Source organism: Cercospora kikuchii, assembly GCF_019650295.1.
Source record: "Cercospora kikuchii DNA, contig_00002, whole genome shotgun sequence".
Taxonomy (NCBI): Eukaryota; Fungi; Ascomycota; class Dothideomycetes; order Mycosphaerellales; family Mycosphaerellaceae; genus Cercospora; species Cercospora kikuchii.
In genome coordinates this window covers 2,784,209-2,807,928 of record NW_025408583.1, presented here as the reverse complement: position 1 = coordinate 2,807,928, position 23,720 = coordinate 2,784,209, and the positions used below count along the sequence as shown (strand labels likewise).

General features: G+C 54.6%; 9 protein-coding genes across 9 annotated transcripts; 5 read left to right on the top strand and 4 right to left on the bottom strand.

Annotated features, from left to right (window-relative positions):
* Positions 1–296: 296 nt before the first annotated feature.
* On the top strand, positions 297–3,140 carry CKM354_000333500 (uncharacterized protein; the record flags this gene model as incomplete). Its single annotated transcript, XM_044798528.1, has 6 exons — positions 297–384; positions 438–576; positions 631–876; positions 934–1,125; positions 1,182–1,989; positions 2,043–3,140. 6 exons carry the CDS (start codon positions 297–299, stop codon positions 3,138–3,140), a joined length of 2,571 nt encoding a protein of 856 aa, XP_044654463.1.
* A 1,052-nt stretch (positions 3,141–4,192) lies between these two features.
* On the bottom strand, positions 4,193–4,537 carry CKM354_000333400 (uncharacterized protein; the record flags this gene model as incomplete). Its single annotated transcript, XM_044798527.1, has 2 exons — positions 4,193–4,288; positions 4,379–4,537. 2 exons carry the CDS (start codon positions 4,535–4,537, stop codon positions 4,193–4,195), a joined length of 255 nt encoding a protein of 84 aa, XP_044654462.1.
* A 1,874-nt stretch (positions 4,538–6,411) lies between these two features.
* CKM354_000333300 (uncharacterized protein) lies at positions 6,412–8,766 on the bottom strand (the record flags this gene model as incomplete). The annotated part of the gene is made up of 6 exons (XM_044798526.1): positions 6,412–6,515; positions 6,568–6,635; positions 7,107–7,566; positions 7,615–8,113; positions 8,161–8,504; positions 8,559–8,766. The coding sequence occupies 6 exons, from the start codon at positions 8,764–8,766 to the stop codon at positions 6,412–6,414; spliced, it is 1,683 nt and encodes a 560-aa protein (XP_044654461.1).
* Positions 8,767–9,111: 345 nt separating this feature from the next.
* On the top strand, positions 9,112–9,505 carry CKM354_000333200 (uncharacterized protein; the record flags this gene model as incomplete). Its single annotated transcript, XM_044798525.1, has 3 exons — positions 9,112–9,180; positions 9,234–9,244; positions 9,304–9,505. 3 exons carry the CDS (start codon positions 9,112–9,114, stop codon positions 9,503–9,505), a joined length of 282 nt encoding a protein of 93 aa, XP_044654460.1.
* A 583-nt stretch (positions 9,506–10,088) lies between these two features.
* CKM354_000333100 (uncharacterized protein) lies at positions 10,089–12,116 on the top strand (the record flags this gene model as incomplete). The annotated part of the gene is made up of 2 exons (XM_044798524.1): positions 10,089–11,694; positions 11,749–12,116. The coding sequence occupies 2 exons, from the start codon at positions 10,089–10,091 to the stop codon at positions 12,114–12,116; spliced, it is 1,974 nt and encodes a 657-aa protein (XP_044654459.1).
* Positions 12,117–12,766: 650 nt separating this feature from the next.
* Positions 12,767–14,299, top strand: CKM354_000333000 (uncharacterized protein; the record flags this gene model as incomplete). Its single annotated transcript, XM_044798523.1, has 1 exon — positions 12,767–14,299. One exon carries the CDS (start codon positions 12,767–12,769, stop codon positions 14,297–14,299), a length of 1,533 nt encoding a protein of 510 aa, XP_044654458.1.
* Positions 14,300–14,436: 137 nt separating this feature from the next.
* Positions 14,437–17,376, bottom strand: CKM354_000332900 (uncharacterized protein; the record flags this gene model as incomplete). Its single annotated transcript, XM_044798522.1, has 1 exon — positions 14,437–17,376. One exon carries the CDS (start codon positions 17,374–17,376, stop codon positions 14,437–14,439), a length of 2,940 nt encoding a protein of 979 aa, XP_044654457.1.
* A 1,970-nt stretch (positions 17,377–19,346) lies between these two features.
* Positions 19,347–19,769, bottom strand: CKM354_000332800 (uncharacterized protein; the record flags this gene model as incomplete). The annotated part of the gene is made up of 2 exons (XM_044798521.1): positions 19,347–19,431; positions 19,486–19,769. 2 exons carry the CDS (start codon positions 19,767–19,769, stop codon positions 19,347–19,349), a joined length of 369 nt encoding a protein of 122 aa, XP_044654456.1.
* A 630-nt stretch (positions 19,770–20,399) lies between these two features.
* On the top strand, positions 20,400–22,760 carry CKM354_000332700 (uncharacterized protein; the record flags this gene model as incomplete). Its single annotated transcript, XM_044798520.1, has 5 exons — positions 20,400–20,534; positions 20,590–20,706; positions 20,811–21,676; positions 21,724–21,802; positions 21,852–22,760. 5 exons carry the CDS (start codon positions 20,400–20,402, stop codon positions 22,758–22,760), a joined length of 2,106 nt encoding a protein of 701 aa, XP_044654455.1.
* Between the last annotated feature and the right edge of the window lie 960 nt (positions 22,761–23,720).

Sequence of the window (23,720 nt, the reverse complement as noted above, 5' to 3'; positions counted from 1 at the left end):
GACCAAAGCAAGCTTCACGGCGGTGGCCTTTCGCTGGGGATGTTCGTGAAGCACATGGGGCGGAAAACTGCTGACGGCCATACAGTGTTTCGCCGTGAGCGCAAGCGCAGCGCGGGCAGCAAACGCGTGTACGACACGACGCGGCGGCGTCTCGTGCGGGAGCGGAAGCCTGCACTGCAGAGGCAGGCACGCCCCACCGACGAGCCTCTCCCGCAAACAATGTTCTATCGAGCGTGCTCTTTGCTTCACCTCACCCACATCGCAAGCAGCTCAGACTGCTCGCCACGCGTGGGAAGATGGCGGAATACGTCTCCGTCACCTTCGAAGAAATCGATGGCAACGAGTGGGTGCCATGCAAGTGCTGCCGCTTCAACAAAGGCACTGGTGCGTCGCTCGTCGATGCTGCTCTCCCATCGCTTCAGACTGACGCCTCCCAGACCTGCGCATCCCCGCGAGTCTCAGCGATGAGGACATCGAGCGCGCCACGAAACGCTTCTCCGCGTCCATCTTCAAAGACTGGACGAAACTGAACGCCATCGTGAAGCGATACGAGGGCACGATCCAGAAGCGATGGATGTGCGTGTCGCCCCAGAGCCACCGGCTCCGTCGACGTGGCTGACCTCTGCACAGCAAGAAGAGCGTGACCCAACGCCGGCAAGTCCTTCTTGGCGCCTGGCCCAACATGTCCGCCGGACATCGTCCCGATTTCAAGAACTTGCGCTCCAACAAGAAGCGTGTCCCATGCCTTCCCGAGGCGTATTTGTGGCCATATATCAACCTTGAAGATCTCCTGAAGCGCAACCTCCTGCTTCTTTTCATCAAATCCCGTGGTCGCAACTTGCCCGACACTTTTCGACTGGCGGACGTCAACGCAGCGTATGTGCTTTTGGTTTGGTATTCTGCTCAGCGTGCCTGACACTGACGGCCTTACAGACATCTTGGTAGCGGCTGGGATCGAGGATTTGACTTCGCCGACGTTTATGAGGACTACTGTTGCTCAGAGCACTATCTCGAAGATCATGACGAAGACGATGCCGGTATGCTGTTCGAGGACAGGCACTCTCCACAGCATTACGGCAAGCTTATCAAGCATCACGCGATATCGCTAAAGACCTCCCAGTACAAGTCAGTCTTTCCGCGCATGCGCATATTGTGAATACTAAACCAATGTGCTTATACAGGTTTTTGCGACGCTCAAACGAAGGTCTCCTCTCGCTTGAACTCCTTCAACGCACGTACAAGTTCCTGCTCGAATGTGTCAAGTTGATTCTGCACGACATACGCCCAACGATGTTCTTCTTGGCGCCTTCAACTCCTGAGCCAACGAGGATGCCAGGGTCGCCCGGGCCGGATGAGTACCCGTCGATGAGTGCTCACTCCCTGGAAGCCCCGTATCGTGTTCCCCAAATGCTCGATCTCAAGCGACCGAAGATGCTGGTCGACAGCCGCTGCGAGACATCGGAGGATCATATTTGGCTTCTCAAAGAGGATCCTGGATATTTCGCAGCAACTCTACGAGAATATCGTGAGCACGACGGAGAGACTGAATTTGGTTGCCGCAGCGATTGGCCGACCGCCCTCAACAAGATGTTGACCAATGCCTACCTTGTATTCGTCTTTTGGGACGACATCGCCAAACGGCTGAGCTCGATGGCCTCAATCGACGTCCAGCTGGCTCGAGCAAACGACAAGACTGTCCGCTTGGCAAAACAAGACGAAGAGAAATGGGCCGCTATGCATGAGGTACTCACACGACTCATGATGATACCGATCTCCATGCTGCACGGAGGACTGCAAACTTCTCCACGGCTCAGGAACAGGTATAGGTTCGAGTTCGAGGATTCTGCCTCGCCTGCAAGCGGCAGATGGATCCTGCAATTGAAGGCAACCAGCTGCGAGAGACGGCTCGATACGTTGTTCTTCTCGATCCACAACCAGCACCAGCGCGAGCTGCACGGTCTCCACGGTCTTGTTCAAGAAATTCAATACGTGAGTCTTCATACGAGACCACTGACTCCAGGGCTTACTGACTCCGAAGCTAGATGTTTGAGACCGATACCGAAGCAGCAAGTCTCATCGATCCATGGATTGCATCTCAGTTCGCAGATCTGGCACTGGTGTCCGAAATCAAGTGCATCGACGCACTTGCCCCTTGGTTCGACGAGAACAAGGCTACTTTGTTGGCATGCCGCCACGAGGTGGCAAAGACCGTGGATAAGACGCGGGTTCTGGTGAACAAGATGCACTATGGCATCAGTGTAGCCGCGAGCCACAACACCATATTGAAGTTCGAGCCGAACGATCGGGATATGACCGACTACCCAGCAGTGGCAGAGAAGCGGCCTACCAAAGCCACTGTTGACCAGATGGTGCGAGCAGAGAGAAAACTCGACATCTTCTGGAAGTCATTTGAAGCGGTTGTAACACGCTCAGCAGGCATCAGCCTGACCAAAGTTCTGAAGAATAGAGCAAGAACCACCCGAGAAATTCACAGGACGCAGCCTTGGAGCGACGTCTCGGAAACACTCTTGACCTCGCCATCACACGCCGTCCACAGCGACGATCAAAAGGGGGTTCTCGCCGAGCTGGACGGCAACGTTCATCACCCGAACTATCTCGACTTGCCAATACCGAAGAAGGAACTCGTGCGAACCCCTGTCAAGAGCAAAGTCAAAACTCATGGCACACCCGCCGCGCCCGATCCTCGTCGGATCTTAGCCGACGATGATCTGCGTGAGGTGGCACGAGCTGGAGCACCGCCGGAGAAGATCACAATCCCTAAGAGGGCATTCAAAGTCTTCACGGCACTTCTCCCCTCGCCGTCTGCCGCTGCGCAACAACGCTTCGAAGTGCCTTGGGATGACTTGTTGTTCGCATTCAACGCCATCGGCCTACAGCCTGTCAAGTTATACGGAAGCGCCTGGACATTCAACCCCGTACCGAAAGGTGAAGTCGTGGAGACAGATGCCGGCGTTCAAACTTCCGGCAAGCTGGATCTGCAGAGATCCATCTCTTTCCATCAGCCGAAGGAAGTTCGCAAGGGTGCCAAAATCCCCAAAGCCATGGTCCGAACTTTCGGCAGACGTCTGAAGCATGCCTACGGATGGCAGGTCGCTGAGGATATCTTCCTGTGTGGCTGAGGCTTACTTGGGCTCTGATATGGTTGTCATTGTTGATTCGAAGTCGAAAGTGCCCACTGGTGCTCCGTCGTCGCCAACTGTCACACGAATGCGGAATCGCACATGTTGTGAGCTCTTTCTTCATTCATCGCAATCGCAGGTGGTGTGAGAGAGAAGAGTGCATCAAGCATGATATCACTGAGCATTGCCTCAGAGGCACAGAACGTGCAGCTCGATGTCAGCAGACAGATGTGCGCGATCAGGCAACGGTTCGAGAATCAATTACATTGTGTGTAAAACCTACGTTAGTCGCTTTCTGAAAGAACCGGCAGATACAATCGTCGCAATGCATGCTATGTATCTCAAAAGTTCTCAACTTGGCAAAGCACAGAAGCTCATCTCATCAATGGCAAGTCAGCCTGCAGCAGCAACGGCACGCCGAGACGGGCGATCTACGCGTGACATCAAACTCAATGGATCCAAGCACATCCTTGTCCATGCCCCATCATCATTCATGCATGACATCCCTGCCGGGGAGCTAAACTCTCGCATCTCTCTTTCCAAGCCATGCTTTTTGACTTTTCCAACGAAGAAGAAGGCAAAGCCAAATTTGAGTTTGCTGTCTAGACCAGTGATCCAAGTTGATTAATTATCCCAAGTCTCATGCATCGCCCCGGCATGTTTGACCTATCGATATCATACAAAAAACTTTTTGCGCTCGCTACGCTAAGAACGCTCCCCGATGATGAAGAGAACAGAATTGAGCAATGCCATCGCGCCTTTGTTGCTCCTGCCATTCAACTCCCGCAGAGAAGCATGTGCATGCGCAATGCCTTGCCTTGTCCAGTAACAAGAAAATTTCCATCTGCTTCAGACCGCAAGTTTCCCTAACTCCCCGCTCGTTTCAAAAGATACAGAGAACCCGTACGCCATCACGCCAGCCAGAATGTGTCCATCGTGCACGCGTGCGTAATTGCATGCACACATATGTACATGCGATGGCTCCCCAACGACAATTCCCTCGAGATGCCCGAAAGAGAGGATCTCTCACGCTATCTCTCTCTTCTGATCGATCAGACCTCAGTGCCGCATGATGGACAGCGCTTGCCGGGGATGACCCACACCGTTGCCCCGCGAGCCGCACAGGTGGGACATCTGCGGCCTGGAACCTGTTCGTGCGGAAAATCTATCGTCAGCACTTCCGTCATTTGATCAATTTATCTGACAGTGATACTGTCGGGAAATGACACTCTGCTTACCGGACGTTCGCGAATGGGCATCGTCGATGTGAGCGGGTTGATGATGGCAAAGGTGTTGTCGCTCGTATCGCTCTCGTTCGATGAGCAGGCGTGAAGAGGTGGGAGTTGCTCGATTCCCAGACGCTTGAGCGTCTCGTAGCGTTTGGCCGTGTAGGTCATTGTGTGCGTGTGTGATTGGTTTTCGAAGTACCGTGAACGAGACTTATTGGCCAATGGCTTGTGGTGCGTATCTGCGAGATGGACTTTTTGTCGTGATGTGTCGATCGAATTGCCAGAAAGGGAAGGCTTGCAGTAGGCTGAGCGATGAGGCAGAGTGATGGGACAAGGCGATTGGGTGATGATTCGGAGACGTTCTCCAATGGACGATGGAATGAGTATTAAATCTTTGCCCTGCAGAGACGAGAAGGAATCCAGGAAGGAGCAAAGGCGGCTTGACTTATAACCTTTGTCCAGCAGTTCTGCAAACACTGCATCCGATATGAGAACCAGGTACAAGCCTACCTGGTTTTGCGAGGTGACACTAACCCAGCAGCATACTCCAAGTGAGATACTCACTCATGCTCATGTTGTGACCTGTGCCCAGTCGTCCGTACGAAAGAGCAGGTTCAGCGGGCAGGCCATATTATGCGGTGAACCCCCGGACAGTGCTAGCTCGGACATGGAAGCCGCGAAACCTAGGGAGCTTGCTTCTGATCTCCATACTTGTCAATGAATGTGCGACATGAGTTGCACGATGCGCGAGAGAATTTCCAGAAGCCGAGTGATCTATTGCACGTTAAGCCCGTGTGTCTGTGTCCGATCACGAACTACTGCCTCCAGATCTGACACTTCTCCACTCCGTTCGTGATAATGGAGTGAATACTGAAGCCAAGTAAAAGCATGGCAAAGGGCAGAAACCTTCGTACCGGGAACCCATATCTTGAGTTGCTTCCTGCCAATGGCAGCATCCGGTGACCAGGCAGTTGTGATCGGTGAAACAAGGCCTGCCATGGACGACACGTCGATGCCGCCGTGCGGAACAGAATGTTATTTGTCGCAAGCAGAAGACTGCCGTGCTAAGATGCGGCTTCTCATGCTGGCTACCGGTCCGATGACCGGGTTCAGCATGAGGCAGTCTCGCTCATCAGCCAAGCATTATGGCATTGATTCGATATCTCGAGTTGCAGGGATCTTGAAAGTCGGGATCCGTCGGGAAGATAGGTTGCAAAATGCTGCTCACAGAGTACGGTTGATGGGCCACCGATGAGCGCCCGTGCAGACGACTGCGAGGCGCCCGGCAGCCTCGACGTGCACACGTTGAGCGTTGCACGATGATGGACGGCTCGCTGATGGCTCCCGGGTCAAGATGCGGAAAGATTTTGTGATGTGTGCATTCTTCATGCACACAACGAGGGTCTGCGCCACATCCCTGTCAAACCCCGGCAATTCTGTCTGCAAAGAGAAACACAAGAGTCAGATGGCGACTTCATCCCAGCTCGAATCAGAATATTGTTCAGATTCCATAAAATCAAAATGTTGACTGCCGAAGCTTTGTTTCACGAGCCGGAGTCACGATTGCGCAGTGCGCAGCGACGTCGGAGCTGTATAACGAGCTTACAGGTAAAGGATGTGCGACTTTGCATTGGTTCCGTGTATTTTTCCGCTGTTGCATTCTGTTGCATTGCTGTATTGTATCGCTCTGCTCATCTCAGCAACGTGTGGCTTGATCAACGGATGCTCAAAGCCACTCGACGTGCGATATCAGCAACCGAACAATGTACCGATGAATACTGAGAAGCGGTCTCCACTGCATGTCGCGACCCGCATCTGAATGGACCTACGCAGCTCATTGTGCATCGTTAGCAGGAGCAGGCGCCGAACGCAAACCCGGCAGTTGGAACTGCAGTGCGAGGGTATTGCAACATTGATCAGATGGCCATGCGTTGGCAATTCCCGGCATCCGTGATGTTGCGGCACACCTCGTGCACCATGCATTCAGGAGCTTGGGAAACACAAAGCGCATGTTGAGAAGAGTACAGTGTTGCGCGAGCCGACTACTCAGTCCACTGCGAGGTCACGGAGAGTAGTAGCCTCGCACCGTTGGGCTTATAATCCTCGCCGCGTAGATGGACCAGAATGGGGCCATTCGGCAAGCGGTCTGATGAGTGTTAGGGAAGATGGCAAACAGAGATTGTGTTGTATTGTCTTACCCAATCGATAGCACGCCCAGCCAAGTAGGTCATCCTTTTGGTAAGAAACATCATCCATCACCTTCAATCTGCCCACATGTCAGTTTCTGTTTCTTCCGAATTTGTCCCTGAACGAAACGGATCAAGTCCCAGGAGGCTGCCATGGGGAACCCAGCTCCCGATGCTGCACGCATGCTGGTTACCGGTGCACTGGACCTAGATGCCGCGTTCCCCTCCCGTTTGTTCGGGATTCACACGAACCCGGCGCATATCAATATGTCCCACGCTGTCGGCTTCCGCCCCGTAGGAAGCTCGTGTTATGCTATGTTCTTGGCTCACAGCTGAGTGGCCATGGGACAAAAGCCCCTGTGAGGCAAACCTGAAGCGCGGATCCCGAAGGTCTGCTGAGCAGAAGATTGATTGATGAGAATGCTGCGTCGCGCACGGTTTGCAGTCCTGGTATCGGGAGAGTGACTGCATGGGCAGCACATTGGAGGGCCAGGGGAAGGAGCGGTGTAGGAGGACACAGCGGGACCTGGCAGACGGCGACTTGCACTTACCGGAAAAAAGACAACTCGGGCACGATGCCGTGCACTCCTCGGAACTCCAACAGCTCATCGAACTCGGGATCCCGGGATTCAACGACGCTACTTTTGTGCTTCCACTCACCACCCTTATTCTTCCCTCCTTTTGCGATTTTGTTTTTCTCAAATTCGTCTTTGCTTCCAACGTGCAGTTCACACTTGACGTACGCCTTCGGGACATCCTTGGGTGTGCCTAAAGCCTGTGCAGCGTGCAGATTTACGCTCAGATCAAGGGATTTGCGGCGTGCTTGCACACCGTCACCACTACCTGTTGGCAGATAGCCGTGTGGTTTCAAGACATAACCACCCGTCGACTCGAACTGGGCAAAGTTGAGCATGTTTGCGGCGTTGATCTTCTGAAAGTTCAAAGCGACCATCTGAACTCCATAGCGCCAGAAAGGAGCAGGATCCAGGTTTGTTGACCTTAATCGTGTCCCTATGAACGATCAGTGTCATGATTGTGGGCATGAGCTGGTCATCTCACCTTTAGGGTAAGCGCGCATGAGATAGTGCTGGTTGTGTTTTAGAAGCTGGTCTGGTTGCTCTTCACAAGCCTTGAGCAGTTTGCTTTCGCCGAAAGAGAAGACATGCGTAGGAATACTGGAGGTCGGATGGTCGAAGCTTTGGAAATGGAAGGCACGTGTGAAAACACCCATGGTGCTCAACTTTTCGATGATTTTGCTCTTCTTCGTGGCGTCGCCTTCGTCCTCACTGGAGTCGTCCTCGTTGGCGTCCTTGTTCTTGGCCTTCTCTGGAGGGACAAACTTCACCTTGACGAGGATTTTCTTTCGCAGGTTCTCCAATGATGGTAATGGCGTTGAGTCAGAAAAGCCGTCTGGGAGCTTTACCAAAAATTCACCCCAGTAGTCTTGCATGAGCTCGCAGACGATTTCTTGCTGTGGCGGACTGCAGTGGACCTCCAAGCTAACAATCAGAGGCAGAGTGGTGCGGTAAAAGGCGTATTGACGAACGACCTCACACACCTGCGCATTGTCAGCGACAGCGAGACATTTCCATGTACCAGCCTGACCTTTCGAAAGGGCACCTCCTTGGTTGCCGTGTAGCCATGATAGACGACTGGTTCTGAGCGTCCAGATGCAGTCCTCCAGGGCATGGGCATCAAATCGTCGGGCTTGGGCTGATCATCGTCGTCTGCTTTTGGATCGGAGCGGGATCGGAGTCTATTTAGCTTCTTCTTCAGCAGTCCAGACAGTTTGTTGACATCGTCAGGTTTCTTGGCGTTGTCTTCTGCTTCCGAAGAGGAGGGAGAATCGCCATCCCAAAGATCAATCTCAATGCACCGACAATCTAGCTTCAACACTTGCTGATAGGCATCACCGGAGCTCTTGGACCACAATTGATTTCCGGAAAGGTCTGAGACATATCAGACTGCAGGTTTGGAAGAGCAATACTTGGCACAGGACTCACATGTGTTGTGACTGCTGGAGATGAAGTAGTGCGAAAGAGGATGTGAAGTATCGACATCGATGGGCAACGCTGCGGAAGACTGAGGCGTGGTGAGGTGGGCAAGGAATGCGTCCAGGGTGGCATGCCGCGAGGACGTCTGAAAGACTGCCGCCGCTCGCTTGGTGATGGCCGGCGACAATGGAGCCGGAGCAGGACCAGTAGAAGCCATGTTGAGACAGCGGAGAGGACAGCGGAGAGAGGGAGGTGGACGCGTTCACGACAGAGCGGAAGTTAATGTTGGTGCAGGAGCGTGAGGTGCGACGCGAGCGAGGCAGCAAACGAAGGCACCTCAGCTGCGAACGGCCATGATGCCACGCTTGCTTCAAGCAACAAGTGGTTTGTGTGTTGCGGTCAGCTAGCGTTGTTGGCAGCTCCAGTCGCTCGCGTGCCACCTGCCATGTGCAAATGCCCAGACACGCGCCAAGCCAAGTGGAGCCCCGTCGGTGGGGCTGACCTTCACGCTTTCCTCCGCCACCACACTTTCACTTCACTTCACTTCACATTTCACGTAGCCATGCATCTCTCCCGCGGCGAGGCAGAGCGGCAGGTGCGCGACTGGGGATTTCAGCACGTCTTCACTTGGGTGCGTCGTGCGTCATTGTCGCCACTCGCAGTATGCTGACTGACCGTGTGCAGACCGATGGCGCGTGAGTAGACAAGCCGTTCCCGACGGACGTGTCACTAATGAGTGCTATCCATCGTGCAGCAATGCGCACTATCCACCGCACTCACATGCCGGCCTTACCACGCATCTGATTCTGGCAGGCGAGCTCACCATCACCTATCCTGACGATGCGAATCCACGCCAAGAAACTTTCGGCCCTGGTAGTCGACTCGATGTCGATGCAAACAGGCGCCATGAAGTATTCGTGAGCAGTGCAGGCTGCACATATGTCATTGGCGAATGAAGAAACAAATAGAAAAGTGATTGGGGGCCACAGCGGACTGAGTCAAAGGAGTCATTTACTCGACTTTCCCTTTCTGAGCTCTCTTCAAGTGCTGAGCCAAGCGTCCTCACATGCCTAATGACGACTATGCCGGAGATTATTGTCGTTTGCGGGCACATATCGCTGTTGCAGGTGCAGGTGGCTGGCAAGATGCAGCAGTTTGTTCACTCGTGTGGGGAAACACTCGAATTTGCCTTCGCGCCTGCAGAGCTTCACTTTGTTGTGCGACGCCACGACCTCGTGAGTTCGAGGCAACAGTCGCCCCTTCTTTCTTTCACCTGCACAAACGGCACTTGCTTGCATGCGACTCCGCATCCTCTGACCTTCAACACTGTCAGCTCGTTCACCCCTTCGAGCGGCAAACTTGCCGGCCCGGCCGCCACTCATTGATAAAATCCATCGCCGGAGCGCACCTACGTCTTGACAAGCATCTTAGCCGCCCGGAGCCCCAGCGCATCAACTCTGCGATTGATGCAGACGGCGAGAGCAGGGCAACATTGATTTTCGGAGCACCTCCAGCAACCTCCAACTGCCACGAGGAACGATGCCTGGGTCCGCAGCATCTGGCGCCAATGGCCAGGATGTGCCTCCTCTTGCTGTCTACCACATCTGTCGCGTCTGCTTGCGCCAGCGCAGCGCGCGCTACCATCGCGAGAACCCGATTCCTATCAACGGGATGGCGCCCCCACCAGGCGTTTGCCGACGCTGTCAAAATCCCACCAAGACTGAGCGCGGCTCTATCGTCGAGATTGTTGAAGAAAGTAGGAGTAACGACATCAGGATTGGCATTGCGAGCTTCGTGCCACACGCAGAGTACACCACCAATACGGAAGCCCGTCAGCGTCGTGCGAGACGACTGCTGACTCCAGATGATTGGCAAGAAATCGAGGTCATCTATACTGAGAGGGAAGCTACGCACGCTGCTGAACGCAACCGAGGGCGGCACCTTGCGTCCATCGAGATACCTAAGGACAACATCGTCTACAGACAATCGCGTGGCCCGACGACTTCCACCGTGCAGCGCGCTCCTAAAGCTCCTGATTACGTGCCTGCACTGCCACCTCCTCCACCTCCTCCATCGTCGACACAGAATGTTTCGACCAAAGGCTCTGCCCGAGTTGCCTTTGAGACTATCGAAATCCCACCTCCCCCACCGCCCGCCGATGGCTACGACTCGGGCCCCGTACACGCCTATGTGCCATTCAAGACTTCTCAGCAAAATTCCTCGAATCGTGCAACCAGCTCGGAACGCGTGGTGTGGACCCGTGAAGTCAGACCAGATCCACATCTCACGCAGCTTTCCGAGTCTGAGATTCGGAAGCTTGCTAGGGAGGAGGTCGTCCGATATCGCCAGGCGGAACGCAAAATCGACAGCCACGGGGATCCTTATGCACATGGTCGAATGGTCGAAGTAGTCCGCGTCCCAGTTGAACGTCGTATCGTGCAAGAGAAGGATGACGCAGTCAACGAGCCCTGGATGTCATCGAAGAAACGCTCCAGCAGAGACTCAAACGTCGCTCCTTTCGGCCGTGAAACTCCACAGGAAGTAATCTCCGTCGAGGTATCACGTCGAGGCCGTGACCGGGAGTCTAGAAGTAATTCAACTTGGGACAAGGAAATCGAGGTCAAGGCCAAGGAGTCTACAGCAGTCCACATCCCATCTGTGGCACTGTCCGAAAAGACGCGTTGGCCCGGGGGTGAAACAAGAAGCACTGTGGCAAACGAGCTGCCAGCAGACCAGAGGGAGGATACTTGGCGCTATCAAGATGGCAGAGGAGAATTGGAAACCGGCGCACAATACCAGTATCACGCAACGAAGAATGTTACAGAGCAACATTTCGATGCGCCAGCAGATCGTCCAACGCAGAGAGCACGAGCGAGCGGTACAGGTCCAGGCTCGCGGTTAGGCAACAAAGACGACTGGGGCGAGCGTGAATATGAGTACAGACGACGAACTGTCACTCCGGTGCATGGACGAATTCCACACCCTGCTGAAGCTTCAGAGTACTTCCGGGAAGCAACAGAAGTTCTTCATCGTAGAAAGGGCTCAGATGCATCTCCGAGCGCACCAGCTGAAAAGAATCATGTCGAAGAGATCCGGCGCCGCATTAGTGACGCATCAAGTCGTGTACACTTCTCTAAGAAATTGGGTACGTTCAATCGTTTTCGACACTGCTTGAGCCTCATTCGCTGACATTGCACAGACTTCTCACCTACCCCTCCAGACAGTGATGCAAGTTCTTCGGAGTTTCGAGGCTTCGCTGTGCCAGGTGACATCGACGAGCTTCGTGGTGCGGAGATGCGTCCAACCCAGCGCATTCGATCTCGGATCCAACGCCAGTCTGAAGTGCCCGACGCCACAACTGGGCCCGCCTGCGTTCTGAGCGAGAGCCCATCGCGCGAACAATTCAGGCGTGCGCCGAACACCAGAAACATTGATGGGTACGGCCCATACGTCAGGGAGGTAAAGAGGAGCGCGAGTGTGGATGTTGAGGATGGCAGCACTGCAGCCAGTGTGTCACGGAGTGGCAGAGAACACAGTCGGCACGAAGGGCGACGTGGTGTTCGCTAGGCACACGAACCGCCGAAGCCTGAACATCACGACGACGCGAAGCATAAAAGCCACGAGAACCCGAAGCATAAACGTCACGGAAGCTCTATGATTTCTCAGATTGGGGAACCTGTACTTAGGATTGCGGAGGACGTGCTAAAGCAGATATTCTGAGGTTGGAGAGACAGAGCTAGCTTTGCTGCAGTATTTGCACACCCGGCTGCTAAGGCCATGTCTCGATCCTGCTTTCTGCATGAAATCATGTTGGTGACGGTTTCTACTCAAATAACCATTTATCCCCAATTTGACTTGCTGTGAAATGATCGAAGAAGCTCATTGCTTGGTGAACGCGGTGCAATGCGAGTTCTTGGGGTGTCTTTCCCGCTTGCAGTTTACTCAGAACCATTCTGCAACTGAAATATTCAAGCCCATGATGCATGGAAGCGCGAAAGTCTGTACATTGCATGTGAGGCTTTGGCAGTGCTCAACGCCCGGCTCGTTCGGAGATGACGCCACGTCATTCTTAGTAAGGGATGAGACATCTGACAACGCGTCCGCCGAAGCAAATGAGAAAGTCAAAAAGAGCCATCAGCATCACCATGCGAACAACAAGCCAGATCCGTGCGGATCCTTGACCGTGACTGTCCCAGCGGTGATTGTGCTTGGCGAATATGGACTATCAGCGGCCAGTGAACCCGAACAGCTTCTCCTCTCGGCTGGTCTCCCGGCTTGGAAGGAGCTTCAGGAAAGATGAGAGCTACAGCGAGACCAAGGACGCAGTCGAGAAGCGCCGAAAGAAAGAAGGCAAGAAACTTCGAAAACGAGGCGCTGGTCCAGCTGTTGCTCCCGCAGACGATGTCAATGAACTGGGAGAGCGCGACTATGCAGTTTTCAGCGACCAGCCCGCCACCATGGCCGGCACTCGAACGAGACCCCGTGCAGAGAAAGAACGCGACCATGGGGATATGCTGCATGGGCTAGCCACCAACGACTCCTCCGACTCGTTACTGGACCAAACCAAGGAGCAGAGGAATCCTCGCGATATTCGGCGACGCAGACGCCAAGGCATGCTCGTTTCGCCCGAACATGAGCAACGCATAGCTTCTCTGCCAGATGAGCTATGGAAACGGATCGCGTTGGAATTGACTCCCATCGAAGCCGTGCTACTGGCCATGTCAAGCAAGACATTATACCACAAACTCGGCCCCATGACTTTGCAAGCTTTGAACAGCCCCGAGAACAGAGACTTCAAGCACGCATTCTTATACAGCATGGATCAAAGATACCCCGACCAGCTGATCTGCTTCCCATGTGGCAAATTTCACAAACGCCTCCAACCAGGCAAAGAAATGCTCAAGATTGATTATGTTGCGAACCCGGTCTTCATGTGCCCAGCAGTAAAATCATCGATCCTACCAAGAACCCGTCTCACACATGGTCGTCAATTACCATATTCCTTCGTCCAACTCGCGACTCGGGCAGCGAAATACGGCCCCAGTTATGGCATCAATCACGAAAACCTCGCTCGACGCTGGAAATGCAAAGATAGTGGCTGGACACATCGCACCCGCTACATGATTCACGAACAACGCTTGCTCGTCCGCGTCGTTTCTCAAGTCTTCTCTCCTCCCGCCAAATCACTCACCGAGACCGCCGAGCGCCATATCCTCTACGATCGAGAAGAGTACACACCATTCTTCTCCGTCTGCGCGCACTGGCGTGATGGCGATTTGACCAAAATCTGCAAATGCATGATGTCTCATGTTCCGTCGCCTCCTGATCCTATCCACAAACAACTTCAACGAGGATTCAAAGTCGACCGTTCAGCTGCGCGGCCAGACTTCATCGTGCGTGGATGCGACGAGTGTCGACCTGCAAGACGATGTCCTGAGTGTCCGACCGAGTACCTGGTTGAGGTACAGATGCTGGAAGACCCCAGTGACAAAGTGTTCCCGTTCAAACATGCACTTGTTGTCACACGGTGGAGTGATTTGGGAGATGGGAGTAGTCCGTACACTTCTCCGGAGTGGGCGGCAATCAACGGAAGCGATGCAGGAGGCTATAATAGCTTTTCGAATGTTGGACGACGAGCTGTGGGTGGAGTTTTTGAGTCTGCAATCAACGGCCACATACCGGGTCAACGTCTACTGAGTTTGAATCCAAAGAACAAAAAGCTCGGAGAAGAAGGGCACGGGTGGTATTGAATGAAGTATGCTAGCGCAGGAACGTAGTAGGAGGGAATTTATGCAGCTCTGACATCCAGAATGTATCAGGAGCTCGAAATATGACTAGGATATGCATAGAGTACTCAGGCCGACATGGGCTGAAGAGTCTAGAAATTCTATTCTGCTAGCACCATTCGCAGCATGGATAAAAATTGCGGCATCATCTTATGCAGCTCAGTAACCTCAGGCTTCAGAGGTTCACCAGCCGTGCGTTTGAGAACGTCCTGACGCCGCCGCCTACGTTTGCGTTCCGCCTCTATAGGATCATCTTCATCTTGCTCATCAGAATCCGAGTAGTCTTCGTCCTCGTCCGCAAGGTCCATATCTGCCAAGTCTTGAGCGTTTAGACCAAAGTCGCTCGGCTTGAAAGTCGAACCCAGTCCTCCCAATGGATCCTCTTGCGCCGCACCCCCTGACGCCATCTTCTGCCGTGTCTTGTCCGAGTGCCATCTTTTCCGCGCAGTCTGCCACTTGATCAGGCTGTTGATCTCTCGGAGAGCGACGTCCTTGTCAATTTGCTTCATCTCCAAGGCACCAGCAAACAGGGCATTCATGTCCAACTTGCCACCTTTGGGCCCATTGCGCAAGAAGTCAAGGATCTCTTCGATCCACGTCATGAGTTTGTCAAAAAGTCCGTTGTCGTGAAGATGGACCTCGTGGATGAATTTGTACAAGTCGTCCTCGTGTCTTTCGCACAAGTCGATAAAGCTCTGAACGGTCTGGTTGGGATCTGCGCTGACATCCTGCCGCTGCGCTTTCTCAATCGTCTGAATGGCATCGTCTGCGAAGCGGGCAAAGTCAGTGACGCTGTTGTAGACATTCGCACTCTTGTACACCCGCACAAGAGGTTCGTAGAAGATGGTGAATAGGTCACGGAACAAGCGCAGAGTGTTCGGCTCCTCGACCATTTCGAGCATCATTTTCTTGTCACGCTGTCGGGTGTACAACTTGAGCAATTGCTTGAGTCGCGCAAACAGTTCCGCTCCTTGGCGCATCTCTTCGTCGACGTTCTCCACGGCATTGTCCCAAGCCACGTAAGCGTTGAACACTCGGCCAATTTGCTCAGAGGACAAGATGGGCTCAGTCTCCTCACTTTGTAGCACCTTGACCAAAAGGTCGACTTGCTCATCCTTAGCTTCTTGCCGGATATTTGACTTCACTTCCTCGTAGGTCTCGGTGTAATTTCTAATCTTCTCGGTCAATGCAGGTTCATCGATCTTAGCAGTGAGCGTGTCGATCGAGCGCTGCAAACTGCGGATGCCGTCGCCTACAGCCAGACCAAATATACGTTGCAGTAGAGACTTCGCTCCGAGTGGTTGCGCCATGAAAATGTCAAGTACATTCACCATCACTGCTGCAGGGTTTGTGAAGCGTATCACCTGTTTGAGCGCGCCGTATGGAACCAGGCTGTGGATCCGTTTAGCTTGCGCAAACAGCTCTGGCGAGTTGTCTTCGGCCAGGAACATGTGATACAAGGTAGCCGCAACCTCAATGCGAAGCCACTCGGCAAACTTCTTGTACTCAGGATCCAGGTCGGCAATCTTTTCCTTGATCTTGATCTCGCTGAAAAGATCGCGAAGGCCATTCTTCTCCACAACACTGCGGCGGAACTTTTCCATATGGATATCCAGCTCCCGCGCTCGATCTCTGGCCACCTCAAAGAACTGCCGTTGCTCCTCTAGACGTCGCTCGTCCATGACAATGCGTCGTTGGATGTCCTTCATTTCCTCCTGATTCGGTATGAGTGGATTTTCTGTTAGGAAATCGTACATGGCACGTGAGTTTGCAATGGCTTCGTTGGAGAGGAAATTTCGGAGGAACGCCCGCAGGGACACGCGCTGATTCTCGCGATGCAGTACTGTATCACTCACTGTCTCCTTCGGTATGGAACCTGCAGAATTTGTTGGACCATCAATCGAGGGCCGTGGAGATGGTGCCAATGAAGTGCGCGATCCATTACGACTGTGACGATTGCTATTGCTGCCAGTCCAAGATGACAAATAGCCACGCAGTCCACCGCCAGACTCCGGCGGAGCTTCCGGCGCCAACGTGGAAGGTGCGGAGGTATCCTGAGTGGAGAATGATGAGATACTGTCGCTGTCATCATCGTCGCGTCCACTGTATATCGATTGAGCCTTGTTTTTGCGAGGCAGAGGAGGTAAGACCTTGCCAGGCAGCTCTAGCCGTAGCTTTTTGTGCATCTTTGCAAAGTCGCCATAGCGTCTGGCAACGTATCGCTCCTTCTCATCCTTGTGCTTAACCCGGAGTATGAACTCTGCATGCTTATGCTGGCGGACATGTCTCTTCACGCTGACGATACGCACACCCGCAACATTGACGTCCCAGCCGTTGATTTCGTGGCCTTCGGGCACGTTTACCACGAGTCCCTGCTCGTTGGCCCCACGATCCACCACCTCCATCTCTGCGAAGCGAATTCGTTCTTCATATCCTGAAGCTGTGGGGATACCCGAGACCATCATCAATTCCACCAGCTTGGTCGCTTTGAGGGCCAGCTTTGCACGCTTGGTCTGTTCAAGACGGTCGGCGGCCGAGGAGATGTGTTTGTTAGCGAAGCTCTCCAAGAATGTTTGTAGCTTGTCCTGCCAAAACTCCTTCTCTTTCGCCTTGTCGAGGAAGGGAAAATTGCGCACATGGTGCACAAAGATGTAGCGGAGTAGAGGTAGCTCGGAGTCCTCAGGCGCAACCTCGCCAACATCTGATCGGAATGGCGCTCCAAAGCGCTGCAAGGCCGTCGGGTGCGACAGCTCGCTGATCTCCCATTGTGTTTGATAGGATATGAGTTCTCGTTTCAGGTAGTGCTCCTGCTTGCCGGTGAGTATGGAGCCTGGCGGCGGCACCGACGCCATTGACGCCGTGGTCATGATGGAGGGCTCATTGCGGCGCAACTGCTGACGCTGGTGCTGCAGCTCGGCCTGCTCTGCCTGCTCTTCCACGGTCTCGGGCGCGTCGACAAAATACTGGCTCTCGATGGTATCGCTCCGCTGTGGAGGTCGCGGCGGCGGCGAGGAAGGCGTCACCTCAATCTGCACGGTCATGACTGCGCGCAGAACGTGCAAGAAGTCGCGCGCTCACTTCGCTGCGGGCAGGTCGCTGCCGTCGAGACTGCGGGGCGGGGCAGCGAGAGCAATGAGGCTTGCGGGAGCCGTCGTCGGTGGGTACGCGTCACCAGGCACCGGGGGCGGGCTCGAGTCGAGTAAATGTACGTGAACGAGCGAACGGCGGCGCAGCAGAAACCTACATGTCACCAGCACCAGCAGCACGCGGCGGCCGCAATCGCGTGCAAAGAAATAGAGCCAACTTCGCCGTGATGACGCTCCCGCGGATCTGTTGCTGGCATGACCATGCCGACTGCACGCCCACGTAATTCGCGCCGTCCAAACGACAGGCGCGCCGCTTGGCTCGCGCTGGCTCGTCTCGGCGCCGTAGCGTGAGGCTTGAGCAGGATTCCCCGACGCCAGCTGCCACCATGCCCATGTCGACGACTGCAACGGCGTGCAAACTGGCATGTTGCTGCGATGCCTGTGTCACCCACGACCGCGCTGCGCCGGCGTGCGCCACACACATCTGCACCGCTTCGCCACGATTGCGCCGGCACGCGAGCGGGTCCAGGTGCGCGTCGCCAATGGCAGCCTTGACGTGGAGTAAGAGCTGCGCTACCCATACGAGACGAAGGTTGATGATGTTCCCGCAGCATCCACTACCCGGAATCTTCACATTCACCGAGCCTGGGCCAGACCTCGCGCGCGGCGCTTCTCTTCCTGCCACGAGGCCCATTACTGCACGACCCGCAACATGACGCCCTCAATATCACGACCCTACGGAGCGTGCTGGCCTGTCCCGTGATCCAAGTTCACTACAGATATGGCGAAGAACACAAGTTTCCAGGCCCAGTGTTCGACGTGGCTGCGGCTTACGATTGGGTTGTTTCGAACGTGTTCACCTGCAGCACATCCAGTCGAGAGCCTGCTGCCAAGATTGCAGTATGTGGTGAGCTGCTAGGGGGCACTCTGGCATCCACATTAGCGCTCACAGAATGCCGTCCAAAGGAGCCGGCTGCAGTCGTGGCGGCCGCAGTCAACGACCCAGTGTTGAACTGGGTCGACTTCGAAGCAACGTCTGAAGGTATCGAAGTGCCTCGAAGGGAAACCATGGCACGACTATCGATGCACGAAATATGCGAGGCAAGAAGGCTGCTCTTCCGCAATGCAGCAGATTACTTCGACCCGTTCGCGTCTCCAATTCTCTTTTTCCGCGCGGCAGGTTTGAGAGTGCCGCCGCCAGCATCAGATGCGATGCAGACAATGAGCGAGATGGATGAACTGATCCAGGCCGAACAGGATCAGCTCCTTCCACAGGGGCTTAGCTCTGAAGTTCCGCCAGCTGTTGACAACACGTCATTGCGCAAGTCGTCTCGGCGGTTTCCGAGCAAATCGCTTGCTCTCAGACTTCCACGGTTTAGCTTGTGCACAGGCGTGGAGTCGCAACTTACTGAACAGGCGACTGAATTTCGGCGTCTGCTTCTGAAGTCTTTCGAGAGGCAGAGCAGAGTGAAGTCACCTCGATCGCGGGACATGGAGCGGATACAGTTGCTATCCCCTGAACATCTGGTCGTACAGGATGAAGTCAAAGGCCTCGGTGTGTGGGATGACTCTGCAGAAGCAAGGCAGCGCATGCAAGATACAGCGTGTTGGCTCGCGGAGGCTTTGAAGGATTGATTCCGAGAAGCACTCCTCACGACTCTACAACCATACGCAGTCGACTGAGAGTGAACTGTTGGATCAGCGAAGAATCGTGCACCCATTTACCTCACTGTAGCTCGTGTTAGGTGCATACTAAGATCAGCATAATGAGGCTTGAGTACGTAGTCTCGGTGTGCATCACCTGATCATCTGCTGCCTGTCGATGTGCTCGACTTAATATGTACACCATGTGCGCACTCGTGGCAGCGTTCTCTATCGACTGGGCTCGCCCCAGGCGCCCCTAGGGTCCCCAACACCTATCCCGTTCATGATCGCTTCTTGTCTGGGTCCTCCAGAATGCCTTCCGCCTCCAAGCGTCTTCGTGCCTCTTCAAGTGCCCATGTTTGTATACTACCGAAAGATTAGCCGGAGCACTCAGACGGCGCGCGCAGCATCTTGACTCACCTGGTGTCGGGCTTGTAGCAGTAGCCAATGACGCCGAATGCCATGGTGCCAAAGAATCCGTAGAACCATACATTCTCCCAACCTTCGTTCTCGTACTTCTCTCCAGGCTTCACACCAAACAGCCAGCCGCCCGGGGGATCATAGTGGTCTTCGTGTGCGTGGTCGCCGGCGCTGCGGACGGCGGTAGAGGAGAGGGGTCGTGTATGCGCGCGAGCGGCGAGATTCGGGATAATTTGGAGATGTGTGCGCGGCGTCGTGAGCATGCGCGAGCGGAGTAGAGACATGACGGCGGCGAGCCCGGTGTGTGGTGGTCCGAGACGGGCGGGCGTGGTGGTGAGTGTTCGACGTGGCCGCTGCGTGAGGTCGAGACTGGACGCCAAACTTCGGGAAGAGCCGCTCGGCGTGCCGTCACGTTGCTTTCGTGTCCGCCTCGCAATTAATTCTGTCTCTTCATAACCCATCGAGGTCCCGCTCCGCTCCATCTTCCCAGGCCTCTCCTCTCCTCACCACAGCAGCAACTCGCCGCGCACAGCAAACCTGAGCATCGACGGTGTAGTTCTGAAATGGCGCCTGCACTGCACGCCGCCTGCTCGTGACCCCCCCTCACTCTCTTTTGCTTTGCCTTCGTCCACGCCCGTCTGGGCTGCTGTAGACACGAAGCCTGCGAACTGCAGCGTGACTTTTCTGTCACTTCCGTGCAATCGTGAACGCGTGCCTGGCCGCAGGACACACAGAGCGCAAAGCGGGTGCGCACGCCTCGACATCGATCGCGCGCAGCGCCAGGAAACCGCGCCGGGAGGGATCACGACTGCCAACAGGACAGACCGTGCTCGGATCTCCTAGGCTGCACGTGTACGGCTGGGACTCTCCTTTTCCATGTTCTGCTAATCCATAGCTGTTGGCTGCAAGCTCTCATGACGGCGACGACCTCGCGGGCGCCCAGCGCGCGACCCGCCAGCGCCGCGCGCAACATCCAGAAGCGGCGCGACAAGCCGTACAAGACGGAGCAGAGTCGCGTCGTTGCACGAAAACGAAAATTGGACCTACACGTTTGTGGCCACGACTTCTCCCAAGCCATCCGGATACTGACAGTGACCGTACCAGACGACATATACCAATCCGCCAGACGGCTTCCAGTTCTTGCCCGTGGGCACGCCCGACCTTGCAGATCGCTGCAAAGAACTATCAAGACAGAGAGGACTCCCTGTGAACGTTGTCAATGTAAGTTGCGCACGAGGAATCAGCGCAATTCTCTGGATTCGCCGGAGCCAAGACATGGTGCCCTCTCATCCACAAAAACCGCAGCTACTGACACATTCGCTTAGGCCAAGCCAGTGAGCAAGCACGCAGTTGATCCGGAGAAAGTTTCCCACCACATCCATCGCATTGGGTACCATTTCCGCTCTGACGTTGTAGATGATGCCTGCCAGGAGCTTGGCTATGTCCATGTCCATGACAATTTCATTAAGGAAGCAGATCTGGCCGCGCAGAATGAGAACACCCGTATGGCGCGAGCCCTCGCCCGCTTTGGATTGTCTTGGGATATCCCCACAACCGGGCAGGAGACGAACGAAAAGGTGCGAGCAGCCATCAAGGAATTGTTCCCGCGCATTCCCGAGGAAGATCTGAAGGCCATTCTTGACCATGCCTGGGAAGAGGGGAGCCACCGTGTGGGAACAAACTCAACCATTGAGCTGCCGCGCCGTGTTCAACTCGCAACCATTGCCCGTATCCGTCATACGTATACTGACTATGATCGCCTCTTGCGTGCGTTTGAGTGGAAAGAAGCTCGCGCGCTAGTTGAGCCTACGTGCCTGAAAAAGCTCATCGAATGGCGTGGTGAGAACGAAGACGAGGATGACAACGAATTGGAAGAGATCGTGCGCGAGACCATTGTCATCGACGATGACGATAATGATAACAGCCGGCTGCGACGCGGTAGTGAAGCTGACGACGAGGATTCAGCCGCCGACATAGATCAAGGCTACGCCAGTGATACCAGCCTCGAAATCAGCCACAAACCTGCCGCAATTGAGGACTTGGGCGCAGAGAGCTATGACGAGCGTTCGAGAAGATTTCTCGCTCGACACCAACCACCTGCACGCAACATGCAACAGCGCTTTATGGATGTTCGCCAGAAGATCGGCCTTGCTAGACAGCAGCTGCGTGATGCACATGTGATCGATCAGCCGTAAGCACATCGAGGAACGGTCAGTGCATGAAGCTAATGGTGTACAGAACTGTGGTGCGGGTACATGTGCCACAGAGTCCCCACGACGATGGAACCATCATGATTGATGGCCGGATGTATCGCAGAGTTCGTTTTCGAGCACGAAAGACACGAACATGTGCTAACAGAGCTGTAGGCACCGGTATCCGTAGACCCATCGAGGTCACCGGCATATTACGCACCTGGCCCTCCACCTGCACAAGGTCATGTTGTCGGACAGCCGCTCGCGCCGCCATATGCCATGCCAGCGTCTCCACATCGCACTGACACTTCATTTGGTCGCGGCCTACAGGATCAGCCCGTCGCTTCCATAGAGACACAGGACAATCTGCGACGGAAGGCCATGTCTTCAGCCACTGCAGGCCACACACGAGCGCCGTCCAACGGCCACCGATCCCACCCAGTGTCACCGGTCCGAGACTCAACTGGGAAACGCCGGCGACTGGACAGCCATGGCCAAAATGGGTCCTCAAATGATCCTGCACAATACTACAGATCTCCCCTTCATACTCCTTCTCGCCCACCCGGAGCTGATCTGAAAGAGAGCATCCATGTTCAGCCGCAGGCCGATCATCGTGGGAGCCCGTTCGCTGATCGTCCCAGTGTGCCGGAGACACAGCCGCGTCAGGGAGTCACCTTCGTACATGGCGCGCCCGCGCCCTTGCCTACGTACGGGTTGCCACAAGGGACAGTGCAGAAGGATCCCAGAGTTCACCAGAACGGGACGGTCATGGATAGCCGTGCTGCGCCCAAGTACGGTTTCGTGGACGCCCAGGTCGCTCCCATCCAGTACGTGCCAATATCTCGACAATACCTCCCCAGGCCACAAGCAGAGCGACACGTTGGATATGGGCCTGGCAACAATGGTCGCTCCGTGCCACAGGTGATGTATGTCAACCAGGTCCAGCCAGGATATGCGTACCAAGCACAACCAGTTCATGGAGCTCCAGCACCTGTGCAGCCAGCGCCAGTGACGGTTCCCGCTCCATACCCTGCGGGTGCACCTCAGTATGCACCACAGCCTCGATATTACTATCCAGGATGAGCATTCGTTGTTTTGTACAACAATTTTGAACTTGTCAGTGCGCTCGCTCTGCATCTCTCACACAGCAGTGACCGATATGTGTCATACAACGCGGCATCACTTTGCTCGCCCATAAGCCCCAGCTGATGGATTTCAACCTTGGCATTTCATGGCCTTGAGGTATGTTGTTCTACGCCATCGTCTCTGCAACCCATACTGAACACTTTCAGTCATGGTTCGAGGACGTGGGAGCTGGGCCAGAAGGGGACGAGAGAAACCCAGTAGAATAGCCGAGCAGAAGAGGAGGAGTGGAGAACTCTTCAAGGCATCAGAGTATAGCAAAAAGGGTGTAAATACGTGAGAAAGAGATGGGAGCTTGACACAGGCGACATTGTCAACTAGCATGAAGGCAGCTCAAACAAACACCCACCTCGAGGCACTACCAAGTGCGCTCGTTCACTTTTCCATTCCACATACTAGCGCCCGGCCTTGAACCTGCACTGAAGTCATTGTCAACGGAACGCGATGCTCGAGTGTCACAGCGACAGCGTGATCAACATGTAAGATGAAAATAAGCCATTGAACCTCGCTACAAACACAGAATCTGCATAACAGATAGCAATATCCCGTCTTCGTTCCAGAGTCCCACTCGGCCGGTCGCTGATTTTCATCGAACAATCTCGTTCCGAGTGGTACGTGTACAATTTGTGAAGACATTCAACTTCTTTCTTACTTTCGTCCGCCAACGTGAAGCCAGTAGGCTCACGAACATCAGATCATGCTTCTCAAAGCGCATCTCGTCAATCTCTCTGCTTCCTATTGTAGTCCCTCATCTGTATATCTGCATGAATTCAAACAGATATCGCTGTGTTCATGGTGAACGATGGTATACGGTCAGTGGTAAGCGGCATTCGCGCTAGTTGATTCAATTCGCAGCTCGTGGCTGCCTAAGGCGCCAACATCTTTTGCAGCCCGTTACTC